Raw genomic sequence first — 27077 nt, 5'->3', positions numbered from 1 at the left:
CGTATTATTCACAGTTATTTAAAATTCTGTGTCAGGGAGTCTGGTTCCAGTTCTTGAATGCTTTTGTCTCTTGGTGGTGGGTGTTGATTTTTCTTGTAGCTTTGTAAAAATTACTTTTGGCCAAACTCCATGTATCTTGTGTTGGACAGTAGAAACAGAAGTAAACAGATTTTAATCCTTAGAAATGGTCATGCCATTTCTTGTTAAGCCTTTCATGTTTTCATTAATATAGTTAAAAACTGGATGAGGTTTAGGGTTGCTTGTTGCTATGATCACCCTAAGTTCATCACAGCCTTCAAAATTCACTAGTGATTCCTTAAAGTGAGGGCTTGTTTTTCACAGGTTTATCTCAATGTCTCAGTGACCTTCAAATTCAAGTATTCCCTTTTGACTATGCCTTAAGAGAAAATCCAGCTAAACTAAGGTTATTTTCATTCATTCACTATTAACGAGTGTTTACCACTTACTTTGCACCAGTCACTGTACTAAATGCTAGAACTTGTAACTCTCCTAATACCTCACAACCCTCTGCCATTAGTTTGTACATCTGTACTTTCTCTGTTGCCTTCAACAGCCTCCCAACATTTGTGTGCCTAGTAAATATCTATCCTGCCGTTAATATGATCAGTCTCCAAAAGTGATCAATCACCATGGAGTTCACTATCCTTGACATTACTTGTGTACCTTATATGCTTCTGTATTTAAATAGTCTGTATTCCCTAAACTGCAAGTGCCTGAAGGCAAGAACAGTGTCTTATTAATACACATGACATGTTTTAGGTTTCTGACCATTGATTTGGAACCAACATCTAGGGCAGATTGGCAAAGGATTTAACAAAGTAGAGAGGTGTGTGTACAAAGCAGTAGTGAGAAAAGACAAGGCCCTCCACAAGTCTTCTCTGTGTTGTCTGCTCATCTATTTGCCTGAAGTGCTGATTTTTATGCTGATTTTGCAGATTGATATGACAAGTTTAAATGGAAAATTAATTGTTCTATTATATTGCATGCATGCTCCCTTCATAAATCCAGTTGTTATTTCCTCAGCTATGTTCAAAGTTAGAGTGACCTAACTATGTGGTCAAACAATCCACATAGTTGTCTTAACAAGATATGGGTATTTTCAAAAATAGCTTTTGCATTAGGAAAACACAAAGAAGAGTCCAACTGTATATAACCCAGTTCCAAAAAAAAAACTCTGATTTTATTTCTTACATATTTTGCACAAACTGGAAAGGGACCGAACACTATGGTATATATAATGAACAGCTGACAAGAAAAGAGCCTGGCATATAAATGCAGGGTTTTTCTCACGTATTAGTTTAGTTTGCCGTAACGAAACACTATAAACTGAGTGACGTAAAATTCATTTCTCCCAGTTTTGGAGGCTGGAAGGCTGAGGTCAGGACGACACACGGCTGGATACTGGTGAGGGCTCGTTTGTCTTCTTGTGTCCTCGCACAGCAGAGATCTCTGGTGTCTCTTCTTTTAAAAACACCATTCCTATTATGAGGACCACATCCTCAAGACCTCATCTAACCCTTACTATATCCCAAAAGGCCTCAATTCAAATACAGTCACATTAGGGGTTAGGTTTTTAACATGAATTCAGTCCACAACATCCCATTCTCCACCAATCACTTGCTGCGCACCAGTGTTCTTACATAAAAATACCAATGTTTATTCATATAAATATAAATTCATATACAAACAAAATAATAATTTCTCCCCATTCTGAAGTTCCTCATTCTTCAGTACATCCTGATATTTTTCCCCATTAGCTTGTCCCAGGCTTGTTAGATTTTTCACACCATGAAGATCATATATCTTCATATCAATAGAGACAGTATGGTAATGATTCTATTGCTCCACACAATTGTGAATGCTATTATCTCTTTACTCAGTCTTCTTTATTCTCACCCACAAGTTACTGTTAGCTGAAAATGGCACCCTGGTTTGTGAGAAAATCCCTTCTGTGATACTTCTAAGGGACAAACTCAAATTCTTTTTCACATGACCTTAAGTCAGGCTCACAGATCCATCCAGAAAAAATGGATTTACAATGTACTTTGTTGTACATGACCAATGAAATAGCTTTAAAGTTACGATGGGAATAAAGTACCAGTTGTTTTTATCAAATGAAAATGCTCTTCATTAAAAATGACTGACCCAATCATCTGAGCTTGTTATTTTGAAACTAAGATGTCTGATAAAGTCACTGCTTCAGTTGATTTCAACTCCTCCGGTCAAATCACCAATGACTTTTGTTCTTTGGCTTTCAAGGTGGGACACAACATCAAACTGCCCCATTTTTACAGTTTGTGTTACAGACATGCATTTTCCCATGCCCCTGTCTCTGCTACTTGGTTGGCCTCCCTCTCTGCTTTCACATATTTAAAACAATCTTAAGCCTTTTCCTCAGAATGTGTATTCTGATGTCGAATCAAGGATGAGCTCCGACTGTATGCCTTCCCACATTTACTACATTCATAGGGTTTCTCCGAGGAATGACTTCTCTGATGCCGAATAAGATCGGAGCCGCTGCTAAATGCCTTCCCACATTCATTACATTCATAGGGTTTCTCTCCAGTGTGACTTCTTTCATGGAGGATGAGGGATGTCCGCTGGCTAAAGGCCTTCCCACATGTTTTGCACGTGTATGGTTTCTCTCCAGTGTGAATTCTTTCATGCTGGGCGAGGTGAGCACTCTGGCTGAAGGCCTTCCCACACTGATCACATTCATAGGGTCTGTCTTCACTATGAATTCTCTTATGCCTCGTAAGAGAGATGCGGTGACTGAAGGCTTTCCCACACTCCTCACACTGATAGGGTTTTTCTCCAGTATGAATTCTCTGATGTTCAATAAGAAATGACTGGCGGCCAAAAACTTTACTACACTTATTGCATTTGAAGGGTTTCTCTTCAGAATGAATGTTCTGATGTATTTTAAGGTTGGCAGTTCCAGAAAACATCTTCCCACACTCTTTACATTCAAACAGTTTCTTTTTCTTTGTATGGACTTTTTGGTGTTGGATAAGGGATGAATGCCGATTGCAGACCTTCTCACATTTATTACACTGGTATAGTTTCTCTTTATTATGAATTCTTAGATGTAGAATAAGGGTTGAAAGCCGCCTGAAGATCTTCTCACATTTATTGCATTTGTAGGGTTTCTCTGAATTGTGAATTCTCTGATGAAGCATAATGGATGAAATTCTATTAAAGGATTTCCCACATTTCTGCATTTATAAGGATTCTCTAAATGGTGACTTCTCTGCTGTAGACTGTGACTTAAGGCCTTTTCACTTTCACAACTTTTCTCTCCAGTGTGAATTCTTTTATGTATAACAAGGACTGATTTCTTACTGAAGACTCTCCTACATTTATTGCATTTGTGTATTTTCTTTCCACTGTGAATTTTCCTATGAAGTAAAAAAGATGACATGCGAATGAAGGCTTTCTTACATTTTCTGCACTGGTAGACATTTTCAACAAAGTGGATTTTCTGATGTATACTGAGAGATGAGCACTGACTCAAGGCCTTCCCACAGTCAAAGACTTCCTTTTCACCATGAATTTTCCCATGTAGGAGCAGGGATGTTCTCTGAATGAAGCTTTCCCCACATTTATCACATTCAAAGTTTTTCCTTCCATTGTGGTTTTTCTGGTGAAGAATGAGGGATGAGATCTGTCTGAAAGCTTTCCTACAACTACTGCATTCATAAGGCTTCTCCCCAGCATGAGAGTTCTGATGAAATTTAAGAGATAAGCTCTGACTAAAGAACTTCCCACAGTCATTACATTTTAAAGACTTCTTCTCTGAATGTACTTTCTTGGGTTTTATTAGGACTGAATTTTTCCTGCAACCTCTCTTTCCTGTGGGAGCTTTTTGTGACGTGGAAACTGGTTTCTGATAGATGCTTTGCCCAGATTTGTTGCACTGATTTGGAGGTAACTTCTTGGTCTCACATTTAGACCCTAAGTCTGAAAGACATCAAGAAATTCAGTTTGTTTTCCTGTGCTAAAAAAATGAAGTTGTTTGCAGTAATTATCAATCAAAGTAATAACAATGATGATAATTAGAATAATAACTCTTTGAGTGTTTTATTATAGTTTTAACATAGTAAGGACTTTGTAGAAATATTTAATAACAAATTCACAGAAGTGCAATTTGAAATGAATAAAGGTTTTATTATTGAATAAATATATACCATATACTTTGGAAGAAAAGCTATGACAATCCTAAACAGTCTATTGAAAAGCAGAGATATCACTTTGCTGACAAAGGTTCATATAATTAAAGCTATAGTTTTTCTAGTAGTCATGTATGGCTGTGAGAGTTGGACCATGAAGAAGGCTGAATGCTGAAGAATTGATGTCTTTGAACTGTGGTGCTGGAGAAGACTCTCGAGAGTCCCTTGGACCGCAAGGAGATCAAACCAGTCAACCCTAAAGAAAATGCTGAAGCTGAAGCTCCAGTACTTTGACTATCTGATGCAAAGAGCTGACTCACTGGAAAAGACCCTGATGCTGGAAAAGACTGAAGGCAGGAGGAGAAGGTGGTGACAGAGGATAAGATAGCTGGATGGCATCAATGACTCAACGGACATGAGCCTGAGCAAACTCCAGGAAATAGTGAAGGACAGAGAAGCCTGGCATGCTGCAGTCCATGGGGTCATAGAGTTGGACAAGACTTAGCAACTGAACAACAACATATACCACATGAAACTCCATAAATTGTTCAATAGATATATGTAGTTTTATTATAGGAAATGTCCAGGAAAGGCAGAAGGTAAACTATAGACAGACACAATTTGCCAAAACTCAAAACATAAGAAAAAGATGATCTGAATAGGCACATATCTATTTAAAACACTGAATTGGTAATTAATAACCCTCCAAAATAGAAAGTACCAGGCCCATATGTGTTTGCTAGTGAAATCTATGAAACATTTAAGGAAGACATCATTCCAATTCTCCATGATCTCTTTCAGAGGACAAAAGCAGAGGGAATACTTACTACCTCATTGTATGAGGTCATCATTACCTTAACACCAAAACAAGACACACCATAAGAAAAGCAAAGTACAGACCAATATCCCTGTTATATACTTATGCAAAAATCCTAAACAAAATACTAGCAAGCCAAATTCAACAGTACATTAAAAGGGTCATACACATGAACAAGTTGGATTTATACCTGGAATGCAAGGATAGTTCAACATAGGAAAATAAATGTAATATATCACAATCACCAAATTAAAGGACAAAAACCACATGATCATCTCAACTGATGCAGAAAAAGCTTTTGACAAAATTCATCACTCTTTCATGATAAAAAACACTCAATAAGCTAGGACCAGAAGGAACTATGTCAATTTCACACCAAAAACAGCTTAAACATTGATTAATTTGAATTAATAAGTGAATTAATTCAGTAAAGTGGCAGGATATAAAATCAACATTCAAAAATCAGTTTTGTTTCTATATACCACCAATGACCACTCCATAAAGGAAACTGAGAAAACAATCCCATTTACTATAACACCAAAAAGGATAAAACATTTAGGAGTAAGTTTAACCAAAGAGATGAAAGACTTGTACACTGAAAACTACAAACGTTGCTAAAAGAAATCAAAGCTATAAATAAATGGAAAGACATCCTGTGCTTGCGGATTGAAAGACTTAATACTGTAAAAACTGTCCATACCACTCAAAGTTATCTACAGATTCAATACAGTCCCTATCAAAAGCCCAGTAATATTTTTTGCAGTAGAAAAAAGTCCTAGAATTCATATGGAATCTCAAGGGACCCTGAATAACCAAAACACTCCTGAAAGAGAGAAATGAAGAAGGATGCTTCAGACTTCCTAATAATTAAGATGGTGTGGCAGTGGCATAAAGGTACATACACAGACCTATGGAAGAGAACAGACAGCCCAGAAATAAACTCTTACATATCTGGTCAAATGATTTTCAACAAGGGCGCCAAGACTGTCACAAAAGGGAAAGAACAGTTTCTTCCACAAATGGTGTTGGGAAAACTGGGTACCTACTTGCAAAAGAATGAACATGTACCCCTTAGTTACACTATATACAAAAACTAACTCAAAAATAAAGACCTAAAATGTAAGGCCAAAAATTATTACATTCCTAGGAAGAAAACACAGGGAAAAAGCTTCAGGACATTGGATCTGGCACTGAATTTCTTGGCTATGGCACGAAAAGCACAGGCAACAAAATGAAAGAAGAGAACGAGACTACATCAAACTTAACTTGTGTTTCAGAGAAAACAACAGGGAAAAGGCAACCTATGGATACTGCAGATCACATACATGATGAAGGACTAACGTGCAGAATATGTAAAGAACTTCCACAACTTAAAGACAAACTACCCTATTAAAACATGGGCAAAGGACTTGAATAGCTATCTCTCCAAGGAAGACAGACAAATGGCCAATAAACATATTAAAAGATGCTCAACATCATTAATCATTAGAGAAATATAAATTAAATCCACAATATCACCTCATAACATAAAAACAGCCAATATATATATTAAAAAAAAAAAAACAACAACAAACAAGTGCTGTAAGGATGAGCAGAATCCGGAACCCGTGTGTGTTACTGGTGGAAATGATAAATGGTGTAGCCACTGTGGAAAATGATATGGTGGTTCCTTAGAAAATTAGAAACAGAACTACCTTATGATTCAACAACACTAACACTGGGTATATATCCAAAGGAACTGAAATCAGGATCTTGAAGAGATTTATCTGTACACCCATATTCACTGCAGCATGAATCACAGTAGCTAAGATGTGGAAGCAACCCATATGTCCACTAACAGATGAATGAATAAAGAAAATGTGGTATATACATATAGTGGAATATTATGTAACCTTAAAAAAGAAAATCCTGTCATATACTACAACACGGATGAACCTTGATGACATTATGCTAAGTGGAAAAAAGTGAGTCACAGAAGGTCAAATACTGCATGATTCCATTCATACGAAGTATCCACAGTAGTCAAAATCATACCAAGGGCTGCGTGGAAAGGTGGGAAGAATTAGTATTTAGTGGGTACGGAGTTTCAGTATTGCAATATTTAAAAAAGTTCTAGATACCTCTTGCTCAACAACGCAAATATACTTAACTGTACATTTTAAAAAGGTTAAGATGGGAATTCCCTGGCAATCCAGTGGTTAGGACTCTATGCTCTCACTCCCGAGGGCCCAGGTTCAATTCCTGGTCAGAAAACTAAGATCCCACAAGCCAAGCAGCGCAGCCAAAAAATAAATAAATAAAAACTAAATTTAAATGGTTAAGATGGTAAATTTAATGTTATGTGCTTTTTACAATTAAAAAATTAAAGTCATAGCTGTAAAAATGAACTAAAAACACAACAAAATTAAAAAACCTATAATTTGACCAATCAAAGAGGAATCTATCAATACTAGAGAAGGAAATGAGTTCTTGAAAAGCAGTCAAAATAAACGCTTATGGGAAAGATTTTTAATTTTTTTTTTTAAGGAATGAAGACAATGATGCAAGTCAGATTCTTATTAATACAATCACTAGAGAAGTCAGAATACACATGCTTTCTCTGAAGAGAAATATGAAAACCAAAGAAGGATGGGGATGAGGCTATTAAAACCTGAGCTTCTGAGATCAGAAGCTGGGGTTCAAATCCCAACTCTGCTGCTACTTCCCAGCTAGACGACCTTGGGCAAGTCACTGAACTTCTCTGGCCCTCAGTTTCCTCATCTATAACATAGGAATAATAAGAGGACCTACCTTATAGAGCTGCTGGGAGGAACCTGTACTTAAAAAACAGTATCGGGGACTTCCCTGGTGGTCCAATGGTTATAAATTCACCTTGCTACGCAGGACACACAGGATCAACCCACAGTCGGGGAACTAAGATTCCACGTGCCACGGAGCAACTAAGCCTGTGAGCTCTGACGCCCACGCGTCACAACTAGGGAGTCTGGCAATCCAGCATGACGCAACTAAGACCAGACGCAGCCAAAAAAATAATTTTTTTTTTTTAAAGAATATCAGATACCTAGTGAGAGGCTTGTTGAACACGAATTATTCACCCTCTGGGGACACATACTGAAGAGACTTGAGTTTTCTGCACAACCTTGGGGTCTGTGAGGTGGAGAAAGTGGCTCTCAATTATTATCTTAAAGACAGTGCCCTTTTATGATGGAAGGCACTCACCCAAGCCCCGGCGTCTTTTCACTGGGTCCACCATCCAGGGCGCTTTCCCTTTCTCCAATAAGCTGATCACGTTTGGTCTCCGAAAGGAAAGTCCTACAACACAGGAAAAACATTGGAACTGAGCATGATGTGGGCACCACAGCTACTAGAATCAGGCTTTGTCTCAAGAAAAATGGGGTTTATTCACACAAAAGGAGCACAGAGGATGTGAAGGGTAGGTGGAGAAAAAGGATGAAAGGTCATTCACAGACAGCAGAGCTATTCACTTCTAACTCTACAAAACCAGCTACTCTGGGGAAGAGTTGGAGCAGAACTCCTGAGGCTGGTCATTCAGTTACAGTCTTCCCACATCCAAGCCCGCGGTCCTCTGGTCTGCTGTAACCCACACTCCCATGCCAGCTGCTCCCTGTCAGCATCCACCAATAGCAGTGCTGGCGGTTTCCATTTCTGCTTTGCTTTTTTCCCCTGTAACTCCCAGAACGAGCCTCATGTCGCCCCCTCAGCAGGATAAACAAAACAGGCAGTGCTCCCCTCTCCTTCTGAAACCTGAGTCTCATCCCCAAAGTCCTAAAACTCCAAACTCTTCCCTCTGTCCTCCCAGCCCTAGGATGGAGGATGTGTCCTGTAGTTACCATCTCTGTGTTACCTCAGCGTCCAATATTCACCTTTTAATAGTACCTGTTAAAAGTCAATTCTTTAAATTATTTCTCTCAAAAACAACCCAAGTCCTCAAAAGGTTATATATATAGTTACTATTGATATATGGCCAGTACCTACCACTCCTAGACATATACCCAAGAGAGATGAAAATATGCATCCACACAAAAATTTGTACACGAACATTCATAGCAGCAGATTCATAACAGCCATACAGTGGAAACAGCCCAAATGCCTATAACTGGTGAATGGAAAAACAAAAGGGGGAATATTATTTGGCCATGAAGAGGAAATGAGGTGCTGATACATGCTACAATGCAGATGAACCTCAAAAATATTACCTTAAATGAAAGAAGTCAGACACAAAGGACAACATATTTAATTTCATTTTTATGGAACACCAAGAAAGGGAAATTCATAGACAGAAAGTAAATAATGGTTCAGTGTTTGCCTAATCTGGGGGCGTTAGTTGGCACAGGTAAATAAAACAGGGATTGATGCTAGTCACAGGCTTTCTTTGGGGGGTAATGAAGATGTTGGAGAAGACTCTTGAGAGTCCCTTGGACTGCAAGGAGATCCAACCAGTCCATCCTAATGGAGAACAGTCTTGGGTGTTCATTGGTAGGATTGATGTTGAAGCTGAAACTCCAATACTTTGGCCACCTGATGTGAACAGCTGACTCATTTGAAAAGACCCTCATGCTGGGAAAGATTGAAGGCAGGAGGAGAAGGGCATGACAGAGGATGAGATGGTTGGATGGCACCACCGACTCAATGGACATAGGTTTGTCCAGGAGTTGGTGATGGACAGGGAGGCCTGGCGTGTTGCGGTTCATGGAGTCGCAAAGAGTCAGACGTGACTGAGCAACTGTCTGAACTGAACTGAAGATGTAAAATTGACTGTGGTGATGGGTGCTCAAGTCTGTAAATACACTTAAAAAACCAACGGAACTGTATACTTCACATGGGTGAATTGTATAATATGTGAATTATACCTCAATGAAGCTACTAAAAAAAAAAAAGCCAAACTGGAGTGGCTTCTATTCCCCTGACTAACTGACTCATCTCCCTCAACAGTCCAGTTGTGGATCATGGGAGCAGGAGAGCCTTACCGAGAGAAACCAGGTTCTGGTAGTTTTCCAACATGACATCTTCATACAGATCCTTCTGAATGGGGCTCAGCCATTCCCACTCCTCCTGGGAGAAGTAGATGGCCAAATCCCCAAATGTCACTGGTGCCTGAAACGGAAAAGCAGATGTCCTTTCACTGTGGGCTTGTGCTTCCACACAGCTGGAGAAAACAGTGGACTTCCAAACATGGAAGACACATGACGCCAGCGTTCTATGAAGGAAACATTGAGGTTCTGAGATCAAAAGGGGCAGTTGTAATAATAAAACACAATGCAATATGATACGGCTGGTATTAAAGGTTTTGCTCCACAAAAAGCATATCAACTTGGATTTACACAGCACTGACAAGACAAGGCATTCTTCTAGGTACCCTGCATGCACTAGCTCACGTTAGGCAGCAACTGGGGCACTGCCAAGAGGACCACAGCGATGTTACAGATATGGGAACTGAGGCCCAGAGAGGTGAGGTAGCTTACTGGAGGCCTAACAGCTTGTCAGTGGAGAAGCTGGGGTTCAGTCTGGGCAGTCTTGTTTCTGATTCATGTCCCTAACCACATGTGAGTGCATTATATGTGGCAAAATTTCTGCAGATGTGATCAAGGTTAAATCAGTGGACCTCGAAATAGGAGGAAGTAGCCTGGATTATCTAGGTCAGCTCGGTGTCATCACAGGAGCCCCCACGAGCAAAGGGTCTTCTCCGGCTGGCGGAAGAGGAAAGCGGAAAGGCAAGCTGGGGAGACTGCAGCGTGAGCGGTTCTGGACCTGTCGACGCTGGTTTGAAGGTGGACAGAGGGAGCCCCTCGGGAAGCGGAGGAGGAGGAATGAAATTTAGCCAGTAACCACTGAGTTCAGAAGAGGACCCTGAGCATCCGATGGGACCACAGCTGGCGGACAGCTTGATTTCACTCTTGTGAGACCCAAAACAGAGGACCCAGCTAACCCAAGCTGGGTCTGAACCCCAACCCACAAACCTGTGAAAATAAATGTATGCTGTCTTGAGTGGCCAAGTTTGTGGCAACAGGGAACGAATACACACAACTTAAAGGGCAAAAGTGTCTGTTATGAGAAACTGCATTCAGGAGGCTTACTGTAGAAAATAGCTTGATCGCTAAAATCTTGAAACATGCCTATCATAGGAGGCTGGCTCACTGGCCTGGGTCCAACTAACTCTACCGGAATACCTACAGGGTCAGAAGTCTCTCAAAGTTAGAGAAAGTTCCTCCTTGTAAATACGGGCTGTCCAAGTAGAAACAACGGCAACATTACAGATTTAACTCTGGAGGACAACATCCAGCCCTCTGCCCCAGCAGGTCCCACCTGGGCACCCATGTCCACCTTGAGAAATCACAGCGTCTCTGGCCTTCTCGCTGGGGAGGGAAGACAGGCAGAGCCCCTGGAGATACTGAATGAATAGGTGAAAGGTCATGCACACACTGAGAGAAAAGAAGAGGGGGCCCCTGCTCACACTCTCACCCTCTGAGGTGATGGAAGGAAACCAGGGACCATGTCTTGCCTGGGTCTCTATGGGGCCGGAAGGAAAGAAATGGTTTCCTACACGGCAGAAGAACTTTCCCAAAGGAGGAGCAGTCACTACTTACCTTGGCCTTAGACTTCCCCCGAGCAGCAGGCATCCTCTCCTCCGTCTTAGGGCTCACAGCAGGAGGAGGGCAGGGCACTGAGAACGTGGGCCTGGGGGAGAAGAGAAGCCGTGAGACTGCCTGGGCCACTGGGAGGGCCCACAGCTTCTGGGCCCACACCCTGGTCACACCATGCACTGGGGACGTCAGAGTGTCATCTGAGACACTCCTGCCCTTTCTCAGCATCAGGGAGAAGCTGCAGCCAACACTGTCTATTTCTGAGGTCACAGGAGGCGCCGGGTCAGGAGACAATGAAAGGGGCAGACACCTGCTCTTCCAGCTGACAATTAGCTGTGGCGTGCCTGCCACGTGCCAGGAGCTGTCCCAGGGGCTGGCGGGGAAGCAGAGTCAGAGCAGAGCAGCACCGCTCCCAGTCCCTTACGTTCCAGCAGGGAAGACAGGCCCACACAGAGACCAGCGTGAGCCGCGATCCCTGCTGTGAAGGAAACAGGACCTGAGCAGGGAAGAGGGGGCAGGCCTCTCAGAAGAGGCCACCCGGAGCTGAGGCGTGACTGCAGCACTTGCGTGAGTCACCTGGGCACAGGGAGAAAGGCATTCCGGGTAGAGGTACAGCGGGTGCAAGAGCCCTGCAGCAGGCGCACGCTGGGCATGTGGAGGGCAGAGAGGATGCAGGTGAGCGGAAGCAGCGTGAGAGAACCGGGAGATGGTGGGCCTGAGACAGGCGCACACTAGGGGTGTGGAGGGCAGAGGATGTTGAGCGGAAGCAGCGTGAGAGAACCGGGAGACGGTGGACCTGAGACAGGCGCACACTAGGGGTGTGGAGGGCAGAGGATGTTGAGCGGAAGCAGCGTGAGAGAGTGGGGAAACGGTGGGCCTGAGGTGACTGGGGTCAGGAGGGACTGGGTCCTGAAGGGGGCGACAAGCAGTTTGGAGTTGATCTAAGTGTGGTAAGGTGTGGGGAGGGGTGGTAGCTGAGCAGAGGAATGATGTGACTGACTTAACATTTAACAGAAATTTTTCTTGGTGGCTGTGTGGCCACTACTATGGATGTGTGTTGGTGGGGTAGGAAGGGGGAAGCAAGAGCTGCAGAAGGGGCTCATTAGACAGGCGCGCAGAAATCTGGAAGAGAAACCTCAGTCGCACGCACCAGGGTGAGAGAGTAAGAGGCGAGACGCCAAGAGTCCTCCAAGGGAGGCCCTCTATCGCCCTGTCGCTCTATACCTGTCTTGTCCAACATGAATACCAGCAGACACTGAGTTCTGGAAATAAGAAACTGTTTCATTTTATTTCAATTATTATTAAAACCATAAAAATGATAACTAATATAATCATCAAATTAAAAATTATCTCTAATCTAAGATTTAAAACTGATCCTTAGTTCAGTTACTGTGAAACTTTTAAGTATGTCTGGGACAATTTGGGTTTGTTTGTTTGGGCCATGCCATGTGGCTTGTGGAGTATCTCAGCTTCCCAGCCAGGGATGGAACCCAGGGCACAGCAGTGAAAGCCCAGAATCCTAACCACTAAGCCACCAGGGATCTCCCTCTAATAATAAATTTTACAAAATTTAAATATAGATCAAATATCTCCAATAAAAATTAAGTGTCTGCATTGAGGTGCACTCTAACCATAAAATACATACCTGATTTTAAAGACCTAATATGAAAAAAAATAGAATGTAAAAAATCCCATGGGTAATTGTTTATATTGATTGCAAGTTGAAAAGATAATATGTCAGATAAAGTGTATTGAGTTTTAAAATGTATTATTAATAAGACTATACAATGTTGGAAAGACAGTCTCTTCAATAAATGGTGCTTGGAAAACTAGACAGTCATATGTTAAAAAAAATGAAACTAGATCATTCTTTAACTCCATACACAAAAATAAGCTCAAAAACATGAGACGGAATACTATAAACCTCCTATAGGAAAACATAGGCAGAACACTCTCACATAACCACAGCAGTATCTTCTTCAATCCATCTCACCAAAAAATGGAAATAAAAACAAACAAAAACAAATGGAATGGGACCTTCTGCTGCTGCTGCTGCTGCTGCTAAGTCGCTTCAGTCGTGTCCAATTCTGTGCGACCCCACAGATGGCAGCCTACTAGGCTCCCCCGTCCCTGGGATTCTCCAGGCAAGAACACTGGAGTAGGTTGCCATTTCCTTCTGCAATGCATGAAAGTGAAAAGTGAAAGGGAAGTCGCTCAGTCGTGTCTGACCCTCAGAGACCCCATGGACTGCAGCCTTCCAGGCTCCTCCGTCCATGGGATTTTCCAGGCAAGAGTACTGGAGTGGGGTGCCATTGCCTTCTCCGGGAATGAGACCTACTCAAACTCAAAAGCTTTTGCACAGCAAAGGAAATAATAAACAAAACAAAAAGACAACCCACAGATTGGGAGAAAATATCTGCATCAATGTGACTGGTAAGGGATTAGTCTCCAAAATCTACAAACAGCTATGAAAACTAAGATCATGGCATCTGCTCCCATTACTTCATGTCAAACAGATGGGGAAACAGTGGAAACAGTGACAGACTTTATTTTGGGGGGCTCCAAAATCACTGCAGATGGTGACTGCAGCCATGAAATTAAAAGACACTTGCTCCTTGGAAAGAAAGTTATGACCAACCTAGACACCATATTAAAAAGCAGAGACATTACTTTGTCAACAAAGGTCCATCTAGTGAAAGCTATGGTTTTTCCAGTAGTTGTGTGTGGATGTGAGAGCTGGACTATAAAGAAAGCTGAACGCTGAAGAACTGATGCTTTTGAACTGTGGTGTTGGAGAAGACTCTTGAGAGTCCCTTGGACTGCAAGGAGATCCAACCAGTCCATCCTAAAGGAGATCAGTCCTGAGTGTTCATTGAAAGGACTGATGTTGAAGCTGAAACTCCAATACTTTGGCCACCTGATTCTAAGAGCTGACTCATTTGAAAAGACCCTGATGCTGGGAAAGATTGAGGGCAGGAGGAGAAGGGGATGACAGAGGATGAGATGGTTGGATGGCGTCACCGATTCAATGGACATGACTCTGGATGAACTCCAGGAGTTGGTGATGGACAAGGAGGCCTGGTGTGCTGTGATTCATGGGGTCGCAAAGAGTTGGACACAACTGAGCGACTGAACTGAACTATGATACTTAAGAGCATCAAAACCAACAAGCCACTCAAAAAGAGGGCAGAAGACCTAAGTAGACATTTCTCCAAAGATGACACACAGATGGCCAACTGGCACATGTAAAGATGTTCAACACAGCTCATTATTAGAGAAATGCAAATCAAAGCTAAATGAGGTATCACTTCACACCAGTCAGAATGGCCATCGTCAAAAATCCACAAACAATAAATGCTAAAGAGAGGGGGGAGAGAACAGAACCCTCCTACATTATGGGTGGGAATGTAAATTGGGACAGCCACTATGGAGAACAGTATGGAGGTTCCTTAAAAACTAGAAGCAGAGCTACCATATGACCCTGCAAGCCGAGGCCTGGGCGTGGATCTGGAGAAAGACACGACCTGAAAGGCCACCTGCACCCAATGCTCACTGCAGCAGCGCTGCCAACGCCGAGACACGTGAGCAACCTAAATGTGCACTGACAGCAGCGGACAGAGGTGCGGACGCACATTCAGGGGAATGTGCTCGGCCACCAAGCAGAATGAGACGGCGCCGTCTGCAGCAGCACGGACGGGCCCAGAGAGCGTCTACTGAGTGAAGTCAGAACAGGAGGAGTGCCATGTGACGTCCTTATATGCGGAATCTAAAAAGAAGCGGCACGAAAGAAGTTACCTACGAAACAGACAGAGACTCACAGAGAACCACCCCATGGCTGCTGCAGAAGGTCATGTACACACTGCTGTATTTGAAACGGGTGCTGGGTCGCCTGCAATGTCTGCCCATTTCCATGGCGTGAAGACTGCCACCAGCGTGCGCTGTCAGGTACCAAACTGATGCCACTGAGCCTGAGACTGGGGAGACGTGTGCCCTACGGGCTTGCGTGAGCCGGGGCAGGCCAGCTCCAGCACTCCACTGCCACGCAGCCTGTAAGCTCTTCCGACTAACGTCCCTGCACAGCAAGGAGGGCTCATGTCTAACTCAGCAGCCTGAGAACACCCCAAAGCAGCTGCCCAACCACATCAAACTCCTGAAGTCTTCTGTTCTTTTTTCTGCAGCAACCATATGACTTTCGCATTCCACGTCATGATAGATCTGTGCTAATATAAAAACTGTATTTAAAATCACTTACTAGATTCTTCCTTTCTGACTCCTCAAGTCGAGTGGACTGCTCCAGGAAGTGGCACGGCGTCCATCCTGTGGTTTCTCATAGCTGCTTGTGCTTGTCACACACCGTGAACTGAAGGTGTGTGATTCTTGTCCACGAAGTAATTTCCTCCGAGGAACTCGGCACAGCTGGGAGGAAAGAACAGCAGTTTGTGATTAGATAATTCTGGATTCAAGTTTGCCTCTGCCGATTACTGGCTGTGGGAGAGCTACATAAAGCCTCAGTCTGCTCATCTGCACCCTCAACAACAGGCACACGGTTATCTCGCGCCTTCCTGTTCCTTTTTAATTTGGTCTACACCAAGCATCACCAAGGACGCCTGACACCCACCAAGAGGGCTGCAGTAAGAATTCTCACACAGGGCTGGCTAGAGACTGGCGACTTGGCAATGCCACCTAAGACTGAGGGTGCACATGCTATCTGACCCGGGTGTTTCTGATGCGTCTTTGGACATTCCTGTGTGTGTGTAAAATCACAGGGTTTGCAGGAGGAGCCAGGGCAGGGCCTCGGTGGAGGGCATGCATCTGGAGCCAGGCGGTCTGGGTTTAGCTTCCGACTTCGCCACCCACTTCCTGAGTGACTCAGACGCCCTCCCTGTCCTCTCTGGGCCTCAGCTTCCTCAACAGCCAAACGAGGAAAATAAGCAGGACAACTTCACAGGGCTGCTGTGAAAATTAAATGAATGAAAACACTCACTGAACTCAGGGGAGCGCCAGTGCTAAACAAATGTTAGTTTTTAAATTGTCATCATCTTACTAAGTCTGAGCTCACAGTGCTCAGCATATGACAGACCAATAAACCGAGACACAAGCTGCTGGAACAAGGAACATTGACTTTATCTGAAAAGCCAGGAGATGGGAAGGTGGTGGACTCATGTCCCAAAGAACCACCTTGCCTAAGTTAGAATTCAGGCTTCTTTTATGCAAAAAGGAGGGGCAGTAAAGGCAAACATTTCCTGGTTCCAGTCAGCCTCTGAAAGGGATGTGTCAATTTCTTCCTTCCTGCTGTCATTCACAGGTGGCCCTGGTCGGGATGATTCCGGAGACCTAAACAAAGATGTTTTACCTCCATGCTCATCACCTGGCAGACAGAGTTCCCAGAGATGGGCCACTGTGTATCACTTAAGCTTACAAGCAATGGCCCTTTAGTGATTAACCTGTAATAGAATACAAAGGTTCTCCCCATTATGGTTAACTACCTGTCAAGAGCCTGGAAACAGCTGCCTATCAGTGCGAAAAGGAGTGAGGGAACGCGACATGCACAGATGGGGCACCAAGCAGCCTTACGAGGAATAAGGCAGCACGACACCAGTGGGTCTTTACTGGGGCTAATTTTGCTCCCAGGAGATGCAACGTCTGGGACATTTGCAGTTGTCCCAGCTTGAGGGGTGAGGTGCTCCAGGCATCTAATGGGCAGAGACAAGAGATGCTGCAAGGTTCAGGACAGTGCCCAGAGCACAGAACGAACAATCAGGCCCACGAGGTCAGCTCTACTGAGGCTAAGAAATCTGCTGCGCCTGTCGTGTGTGAAATGATTTCCAAGACATGGTATAACGATGGAAAATAGGTGTAGAGGAAAATGCTTAGGTTAAAAAAAAACAAAACAGGATATGAATACTTGAGTGAAAAGGCACAGACAAGTTCTGGAAATGGAATAAAGAAGTTGGTAGCAATGACTGTCCCTGAAGAATGGAACTGGGTCACTAGGTTTCAAAATTCCCTTTTCCCTATCTACGCTTTGGCAAACGCACAGACAATCACCTCTTCGAAAGAACAACACAAAATAAAGAGGCTGGATCCCACTACACCTCAGGGGAGGGATCTAAACCGGGCCTGCATTCTGAGTCCCAGACCACAGGGCAGGAAAGGGCTGTGCAATTCAGCACAGCACTAAAGCCTCGCTCCTAAGGTGGGGATGGCTAGAACCAGGATGAGTTCAAGCTTCCAAACTTCCTGGAAAGCTCCACCCCACACTGCTGCCAGTGCTGCTGGCTCCTGGCGCTGGATACCGTGCGGCCGGAGCCTCAGCCCTGACTGCCACCCCAGGCCCAGGCAGGAAGGAGCCAAAGGTCATGGTGATGGCCGACAGGGGCCGGGGCGAGACGTCACTGCTCGTGAATGGCCAGGGCTCCTTCCCCGAGCACGACGCCCCATCCATTCAACAAGGACACGTCCAGCATGAAGGCGGGCAGCAAGGAGGTGACCAGGAACCCCCATGACACTGCTGGGCACGAAGACGACACCGCTGGAGCCCCTGTCCCACCAGAACACCTGCCTCGTGCCCACCTGCCAGGATGTCACGAACCCCACCAGCTATGGCAACGTTCTCACGGAGGGCTTCCCTGAGGTCACGTCTCTGCGTGGGGTCCCCATGCTGCTCACTGGAGCTGGGGAAGGACACGGAGAGGCTGCACAAGCTTCAGGAGGCCCAGCTGGAGACCAGCACCTGCATGCAGGGCCAGCGTGCCCTCTACCTGAAATGTTCTGCCATTTCAGGAGAACGACGAAGACATCTGAGAGGCCGCCGAGGCTGCCCTGAGCGCTCTGCAGAAGGCACAGCGGCAGAAACAGAGCAGCTGCGCCTGCGCCTTGGACACCTCCCGGCGGGCACACAGCCCCCATGGCAGGACGGACAGGGCTCAGGTCCTCACACACAGACTGTCCTCCGGATCCGGCCCCTCCTTGGCTCTCAAAGGGCGCTTGGAGTTGGGCGTCTCCAGGACCTCGTGTTTGGGGCCTGTGGTCAGGCTCTTGGCACATTTTGGAACTCTCTCATTTCCCCGCTGGGGCTCTGACCACACCAGCCCTCCAGCCAGGTGACAGTGGTGGGGAGGGCAGATTCTGTCCCTCTGGACCCCAAAGCTGGCATTTGTCCCCAGGACTCAGGAGTGCCCTCATCACAGCCAGCCCCCAGCTGTGTCCGCCCCTGCACAACAGGTCCTCAAGGCCTACGCCTGAAATGCGAAACGACGTCCGGTACATGGACAAACGTGGACCTGGCGGCCTTCCACAGCTCCCAGGCCTGCCCTCCCAGGCCACCCCTCCCTGGGCTCCTGAGAAGGCACGGCTGCATCCTCCAGCTTCCAGCTGTCTCCCCCCAGGAACTCGGGCAGCACGGTGGGGCCAAGGCCCATCAGGGGACACGGGCCCCAGCCCCAGGCGTGGGGGCTGCACAAGCCCTCCTCCACCTCCTCATGCAGAGGACTTCAGTCTCAGCCCTCAGCCTGGCCACCATCTTTCCAGGGCTGGACGCACAGGGGCCAGAGAAGAACTTCTCTCAAAAAGCATTCCCTGGACCATCTATCTGACTCCTGCTCAGCGTCTCCTCACCTGCAACCCTCCCCCCACCAGGACTTGCCAGAAACCCGAGGTGAAAAGTGACATCAGCTCCAAGTGACGTTGGGCAAGTCGGGTCTCTCTACAGACTGTCGCCCCACCTGCAGAAGGACAGCCCTGGCCCATTAAACCGTCATCACGCTCCCCTCTGTCCCTCATCAGCCCCACTTCTGCTGAGAGGTGGAACCACGTGTGGAAGCCAGGCCATCCTGGCCGCCCGGGAGAACAGACTCGATGAACCCCCGCACAGATTCACTGAACCTCCTGGAAGGTCTGGGGTCACGGGCCCCAAGTTTTAAACAAGTGCCCCGGGTGACTCTGACGTCCCATGGATTGGGAGCTGGTGGCTTCTGAGTAAGCCTGAGAATCAGCATTACCTAAGACGAGTTCATGGCAGCAGGGGGCTCCTGCCCACCCCAGTTCTCTCCCACATCAGCCCCCGCCCTGGCCCAGTGCTTCAGCCTCCGGCGGGCCTAAGAAAGAGAATTCTGAAGTCCACCCTACCCCACCTAGGTTCCCCAAGGCCCAGCCATGGCCTGGGGAATCAACAGAGCATTCTGTCCAAGACCTCGTGGAAAAATCATAGTCTAGGGCAGAGGTCCATAAAATACAGTGTGTGGGGGGAGGCCAAATCTGGCCACTATTTTTGTAAAGTTTTGCTAAAACACACACACACAAAAGCTACTGGACAGTGGGACTTCCCTGATGGCGCAGGGGATGCGAATCTGCCCACCAGTGCAGGGGACACATGTTCGATCCCTGGTACAGGAAGATTCCACATGACACGGAGCAACTAAGCCTGTGCGCCGCAAGTAATGAGCCCATGAGCCACAACCACTGGGCCCGCATGCTGCAACTACCGAAGCCTGCACACTTAGAGCCTGTGCCTCGCAACAGGAGCAGCCACTGCAGCGAGCAGCCGGCTGCTCACTGCAACCAGAGACAGCCCGCGCAAAGCAACGAAAACCGAGCACGGCCAAAACGAAGAAAGAATTTTTTTTGTAAGTTACTGGACAGTGGCCATGCCTCCCTTCTGGGCGCAGCACCCCCGCGATCCGGGGGGCTCTGCTGGGTGTCGAGTGGGGGACGGGTCCTGACATACCTGAAAGGCACAGTCTCACTGCCTCTGTTCAGCCAGCTTGTTCCTGCTGTACCACCTGCCTAGTATTTTAAGCTCACTCTTACCCTGAACCTGAAAGCCCCAGACACCAGGGATACAGGAAGGTACTTTCTCCAAAGACGCAAGCGCAGCTGAACAGAAAACACAGGCTTTGCACCTGAATGTCAGCCCTGCCATTTTCTCTGCTGGGCGTGGGAATAGATTTGACTTCCTCACTTAAAATGGGATAGGGCTAGGAATGTCCCTACTGCAGGGAAGTACAGCAGTCAAGACTGCCTTTGACAAGATATTGGAAGCACTGGTCACTGGTATCTCCTCTTCCCTCCCCGCCATAAAATTAATTTCTCTTATACTGAGAAGCCCCAGAAGAGCCCACAGACTCTCACAGCTGTAGCTCTCAACCCTGTTTGTACACAGTAATCTCTCGGGAGTTTTTTAAATTAAAAACTGAGGGCGGGGCCCGATGCCAGAATGATCAAGTCAGTCACTGGGACCTGAGTCCAAGCATGTCTTATTCCTATCTTCTAAGATTTCTACTCTATGCAAAGCCACAGTTCAGACTACTGCCTCAGTCTCGGAGCCCCAGGCTGGAGATCTCCCTGTTGAAGCCCAGACCTGAGCACTGGGGAGAACAAAGTCTTTGATAAGCTCGAACTCTTATATTCCCTGATCCAAGAATTCCAAGAAGGGACTTCTCTGCTGGTCCAGTGGTTAAGAATCTGCCTGCCAGTGCATGAGACATGGGTTCGATCCTTGGTCTGGGAAGATCCCACATGCCTCGAGGCAACTAAGCCCACGTGTGCCACAGCTACTGAGCCCGCGCTCTAGAGCCTGGGACGCTCTGCAAGAACAGAAGCCACCAAAATGAGAAGCCGGCACACTGCAACTAGAGTAGCCCCTGCTCCCCACAGCTAGAGAAAGCCCGAGAGCAGCAATGAAAACCCAGTGCAGCCAAAAACAAGTAAATAAATCAATAATCTTTTAAAATAGAATTCCAAGGAGTCATTCCTGGCTTTGGAGTTAACTGAGATGTCCACAGGAAGCCTTGGTGTTAATACTGAAAATGCACCCACTGTCACTGTGTTATCCCTTCACCCTGCTTTACTTTTTAAGACACTTACTGCCACCTGCTATAAATTTAACTTCATCTCTCTACTAAATGCAAGCACCAGATGAGTAGAAGCCTAGTCTGTCTTGTCAGCCTGGCCCACGGCAGGCATCTGAATGCTGAGTGAGGGAGTGCCTCTCAGAGCCCACCCAGGCTGCAGGCCACAGATACTCTTTTTTTCTTTCTCATCTCCGGAACAATATCCCTCTATCCCCTCTCTCGTCGAGCCCCCTCCCTCTCCGGCCCACCCTCAGGCCCTGAGAACGTTCATGGTGTGCCCTCATCATGGTGCTGCACACTAGTAGTTCTTGACTAGGAGGACTGTATCCTCCACAGGAGGCTAGGCTGTGTCCAGAGACATGTCTGCTTGTCAAAACTGGGGAAGCGGGGTGTGCTACTGGCTTCTAGCGGGTAGAAGGCAGAAATAATGCTAAATATCCTACAATATATAGGACAGCCCTTCCCTGTACCCCATTCCAATGAAAAACTATCTGACCCTAACTATCCAAAGTACCAAAGCTGAGAAGCCCTGGACAGGCTGACAGATGTCTCCAGATCTCTGTGTTACCAGGAATACTTCTCCCCAGTCCCTGCCACTTCCTATCTTGGATGGCAACCCCATGTCCTCCCTCGGGACAGCTCGATCCGGGAAGACCCTCTGCTCCTGCACTCCCAGGACCCTGACCAGAAAATTCTGAATGCAAGCTTGACCTAGACTTTAAGGTTCTTTTACCTCTCGACCTGAAACCCTTTGCCTGGAGCTCCACTTTTTGCTTTTCTTCTTGTGTGGATTTTATTCTCTGTGAAATCTCTGCAGTTATTACAGTAATAGTAAAGCAATTATCGTTTATATATTGCTTACTTGTGTCAGGCACTTTTCGATTGGGTTGATCAAAAGATTCACTTGAGTTTTTCCATAACATTTTACAGAAAAACCCAAACAAACTTTTTGGCTAACCCAGTACTTAACATTCACCACAAGCATAAGTTCAGTACTATTATCTCCATTTTGCAGTGGCAATATAAGTGACCTCTCCCCAGATCACACAACAACTGAGTGATGGAACCAGAAGTCCCAGAGCCCCCCAAGCTACACTGTTAGGAAGCAAACACACAACCACATGCAGTCACAGGTCCCAGAGACCAAGGAAGACCGCATGCGTGTGCGCACGCGCGTCCACGCTCAGTCTGTCCAACTCTTTTCTGACTCTATGGACTGCACCCCACCACGCTCCTCTGTCCATGGGATTTTCCAGGCAAGAATACTGGAGTGGGTTGACACTTCCTCCTCCAGGGGATCTTCCTGACCCAGGGATAGAACCTGCGTCTACAGCATTGGCAGGCGGGTTCTTCACCCCTGTGCCACCTGGGAAACCACGGCTGACTCTGCCCGCCCTTCAGATGCATTAATGCAATAACAGACAAAAAGGAGCAACTGGGCCAGAAGAGTTCAGCTCTTCAGCTTCTAGGATGACCACCCAATCTCAAGTTCAGAGGCGAAGATTCCGCTAGCATTCCCCACTGCGATCCCACCTCAGGGCGGGGACAAGGACACACGGCCACCAGCAAGACAGCAAACACCCAGCGCCCACACCGGGCTGCCACGCTCCGTCCTGGGTATTTGGATTTCACGACGTTACCCCGGGTAACCGTCCCAGCGCTGACGCGGGCGCTGTCATCACCCGATTTACCCAGAAGCCTGCACGCCCGTGAAGCGGCGCAGCGTCCTCCCCGCCGGGACCCCCCTCCCGCGGCTGCAGGGAGAGAGAGACAGCACGACGGCGCCGGGACACCGCCACCCACGCACAGCCGCAGAGCCGCTGACGCCGGACAGCCACCGGGTCAAACCACGCAGCCACGCCAGACGGCGCCACACGGCCACACACACGAACGCGCTCCAGCGGCACGGATCCCCACAGCCACGCTCACACGGCCGCCCCCGGCGCCCTCCCACAGGCGCGGTCGCGTCTTCCTCACACGACCACCACAGACCTCGCGGGGAAAGACGAACGCGGGCCCGAGGCTCGTCCCCGGCCCCCCATGGCCGGCTCCGTCACAGACCCGCGGAAACGCCACCACACGCCCTCCTCCCCTCACAGCACGGCGCCGCCACCTCACGCTTCGCACAGTCCTTCATCTCACACTCCGTCACCACACGACCAGACAAGGCCCCGCGGGCGGTCGCGGGCGCCCAGACACACAAGCTCAGCCAGACACACACACACACTCACCCCGTCCTCCCGGGTCGCGCCCGGGCGGCGAGCGCAGCCGCTGCGCCGGCGCCTCGCGCGCCCCTGGCTCCCGGTTCGCTCCCCACGCCTGCGCACTCCCCTGCGGGACCCCCGGGCCCTCGCCGCCGGGCCCCGCCCCGTCACGCGCGGGACACGTCGACGGGCCGCGGCCCCGCCCCCAGGGCGTCCCCGAGCGCCCGAGGCCCCGCCCCTAAACAAAGCCACGCGGCGCGCAGGCGCCCACTCACCGCTCCCACCGGCTCGGGCCTGAGGCCCCGCCCCCTCACACGCCGGCCGCGGCAGGCACGCTCGGGCAATCCGAGCCGCTCTTGGGGGCGTGGCCCCGCCCGAAGCCCCGCCCCTGCACCAAAGCGCGCAGGTGCAGGCTGCGCTTAGCGCTCCCGGGGGCCGCACCTGTAGCGGTCCCTAGGCGATCACGTAGACGGATTCAGGTGCTCAGGCCCTGCCTTGGTCCCTTCAGCCAGACCCAGTCTCCCCAGTTCGCTGCCCTCCTGGGCATCCATACCTACACGCTCCCGTCAGGGGGCTTTGCGTCCCAACACCCTTCCCTCTGCCCCCAGGGCTTAAAGGGCCGTAAGAGCCGGGCTCACCCGCGGCCTGGAACGCGCGCGCTGGCGCCTGCGCACTGCGAGCTCAGGCTGCTCCTCCCAGAAGCCTCGTGACGTGAGGTTGCAGGATCCCGGCTCACGGTGGCTCCGATCTGTCTGGCCTAGAGTCGAATGGACCCAGGAGAGGGGCGAAGGGATGGTCCTCCAGGACAAGGGTGGAATCTCGTTTGCTACTTGGCTGAACGAACTGCCCCAGAGTCCTTTGCGCGGCGCCTTTCGAGACTCGGACTGGACTACACCTCCCAGGAGCCCCTGCGGCCTGTTTCCACGCCTTGTGATGACGCGACTGCGAGTGGGCCCGGTGGGGACGCGGGCGCCCTCTTGTGGCGGCACGTGAGGGGACCGCGAGACTGAGAGGATGGGAGGTGTTGCGATTGTGCGCTGTGTGTACGTAACCCACCATTTGTGGTTGTGTACTGCTTCCCTGGTGGCTCAGTGGTGAAGAACCCGCCTGCCAATGCAGGGCACTGTGGTTCGATCCCTGGGTCGGGAGGATCCCCTGGAGGAGGGCACGGCAGCCCCCTCCAGTATTCTTGCTGGAGAATCCCATGGGCAGAGGAGGCTGCGGGCTACAGTCCATGGGGTCGCAGAGAGTCGAACACGGCTGAGTGACTAAAACAACAACCTGTGTGGAAACTTTTTATGTACTTATTGTTGAAAACTAGTTTTGAATGTGTGTGCCTGTGCACCTCCACCCGTCACGTGTGGCTGCTTTTGGACGATGCGGAGCTGAGTAGCGGCCACAGACATTGGCCCACAGAGGTTAAAATACTAACTCTGTACAATCCAGTTTTTGTGGCTGTGAGTTTGTGTGTCAGGGAGAACCCGCAGATAGTGTGTGCCGTTTCTGGAAGTGTAACCACGCAGGACCCCACGATGGAGGGTTAGGCCTTCCCCCGCGGCCTCTGCCGCAGCTCCCCTCTGAAGTCCCCAGATAGTAGCTGATGCACATTTGCTGAGCTCTTTTGCAGCTGTGAACCCCCTCCCTCACCAAATGGACAAACTATTCATACTTGATGAGGATGAACACATAGCCCCAGGGCTCTTGCAACCTAAGACCAAGACCAAGTGACCAAGTGAAGTCGCCCAGTCATGTCCCACTCTGCGACCCCATGGACTGTAGCCTACCACGCTTCTCCATCCATGGGACTTTCCAGGGAAGAGTACTGGAGTGGGTTGCCATTTCCTTCCCCAGAGGACCTTCCCGACCCAGGGATCAAACCTGGGTCTCCTGCATTGTAGGCAGACGAGCCACCAGGGAAGTCCTGCAACCTAAGGCCTGATACCGTTAACCCGTGTGACACGCCCCTGCTGTGTCACCATCAGCCAGAGAACTGTGCACAAGTGATCATCAGGATCCCCCCAAGTACACACGCTAGCGCTCTAGAAGCTTCCCCGAGCTCCAGAGTGCGGGCTCAGTAGTTGTGTGTGGCGCACGGGCTTTGCTGCCCCAGGGCATGTGGAATCTTCCCCCGATCTGCACTGCCAGGCCCATTCTTATCCACTAGACTACCTGGAAGACTTTTATTTATTAACGAATCAGAATTCACATGAATTTTTAAATACTGTTTTTTTTTTTTTCTTATTCTGGGTGTTTGAAATATCATGTAACTTTGTGAAGCAGCAGTAGCTTACAGTTAATAAGGAACATGGTTTTCTTTTTTGTGTATGTGTGTGTGGTGGGTGGGTGTATGTATTACATTAAAACTTCATCTCTGGCACTGAACTTTTAAGTTTATATGACTTCCACCTAGTATGAAATAGTATTCTTGGAACACAGTTATTTTCAACGAAGTGTGTAATTGAACCGTAAGACTAAAGTTTGCTTCCTATGAGCATGCTCGAACACAAGAACATCAGGATATTCAGCATTTACATCCAGTCCAGGAACATGAGGCCATCATTCCCATGGGAATAGGGCTTGAGGGAGCCCAGCCATCTTGTCTTGGTAAATTTTATCAAAGGCTTCACTCTGGGCCACTGTGAACAGACTTTTCCAGTCCCCAGTGATTCCTGACAAATACAAAACAGGAAGTCCAGATCTACCGCACAATTGCACTCATCTCACATACTAGTAAAATAATGTTCAAAATTCTCCAAGCCAGAATTCAGCAATATGGGAACTGTGAAATTCCAGATGTTCAAGCTGGTTTTAGAAAAGGCAGAGGAACCAGAGATCAAATTGCCAGCATCCACTGGATCATCGAAAAAGCAGGAGAGTTCCAGAAAAACATATATTTCTGCTTCATTGACTATGCCAAAGCCTTTGACTGTGTGGATCACAATAAACTGTGGAAAATTCTTCAAGAGATGGGAATACCAGACCATCTGACCTGCCTCTTGAGAAATCTGTATGCAGGTCAAAAAGCAACAGTTAGAACTGGACATGGAACAGACTGGTTCCAAACAGGAAAAGGAGTACGTCAAAGCTGTATGTTGTCATCCTGCTTATTTAACTTCTATGCAGAGTACATCATGAGAAACGCTGGACTGGATGAAGCACAAGCTGAAATCAAGATTGCCAGTAGAAATATCAATAAACTCAGATATGCAGATGACACCACCCTTATTGCAGAAAGTGAAGAAGAACTAAAGAGACTCTTGATGAAAGTGAAAGAGAGTGAAAAAGTTGGCTTAAAACTCAACATTCAGAAAACTAAGATCACAGCATCTGGTTCCATCACTTCATGGGAAATAGATGGGGAAACAGTGGAAACAGTGTCAGACTTTATTTTTCTGGGCTCTAAAATCACTGCA

The 27077-nt window shown here is 47.6% G+C and overlaps 1 protein-coding gene and 1 pseudogene across 1 annotated transcript; one reads left to right on the top strand and one right to left on the bottom strand.

Annotated features, from left to right (window-relative positions):
• Window positions 1-1179: 1179 nt before the first annotated feature.
• On the bottom strand, window positions 1180-24509 carry ZNF667 (zinc finger protein 667). The gene is given in 7 exon segments (XM_042231258.1): window positions 1180-3238; window positions 3241-3981; window positions 8227-8319; window positions 9996-10122; window positions 11613-11703; window positions 15862-16025; window positions 24218-24509. Coding segments are annotated over 5 exon segments (1830 nt in total). The 5' UTR covers window positions 11646-11703; window positions 15862-16025; window positions 24218-24509; the 3' UTR covers window positions 1180-2402.
• On the top strand, window positions 15504-20131 carry LOC121816447 (rho-related GTP-binding protein RhoF-like; annotated as a pseudogene).
• Window positions 24510-27077: the final 2568 nt, after the last annotated feature.

This window comes from Ovis aries, chromosome 14 (assembly GCF_016772045.2).
Source record: "Ovis aries strain OAR_USU_Benz2616 breed Rambouillet chromosome 14, ARS-UI_Ramb_v3.0, whole genome shotgun sequence".
In the NCBI taxonomy this organism is placed as follows: domain Eukaryota; kingdom Metazoa; phylum Chordata; class Mammalia; order Artiodactyla; family Bovidae; genus Ovis; species Ovis aries.
The sequence above is the reverse complement of the archived record's forward strand: the minus strand, read 5'-3'. Positions and strand labels throughout refer to the sequence as shown.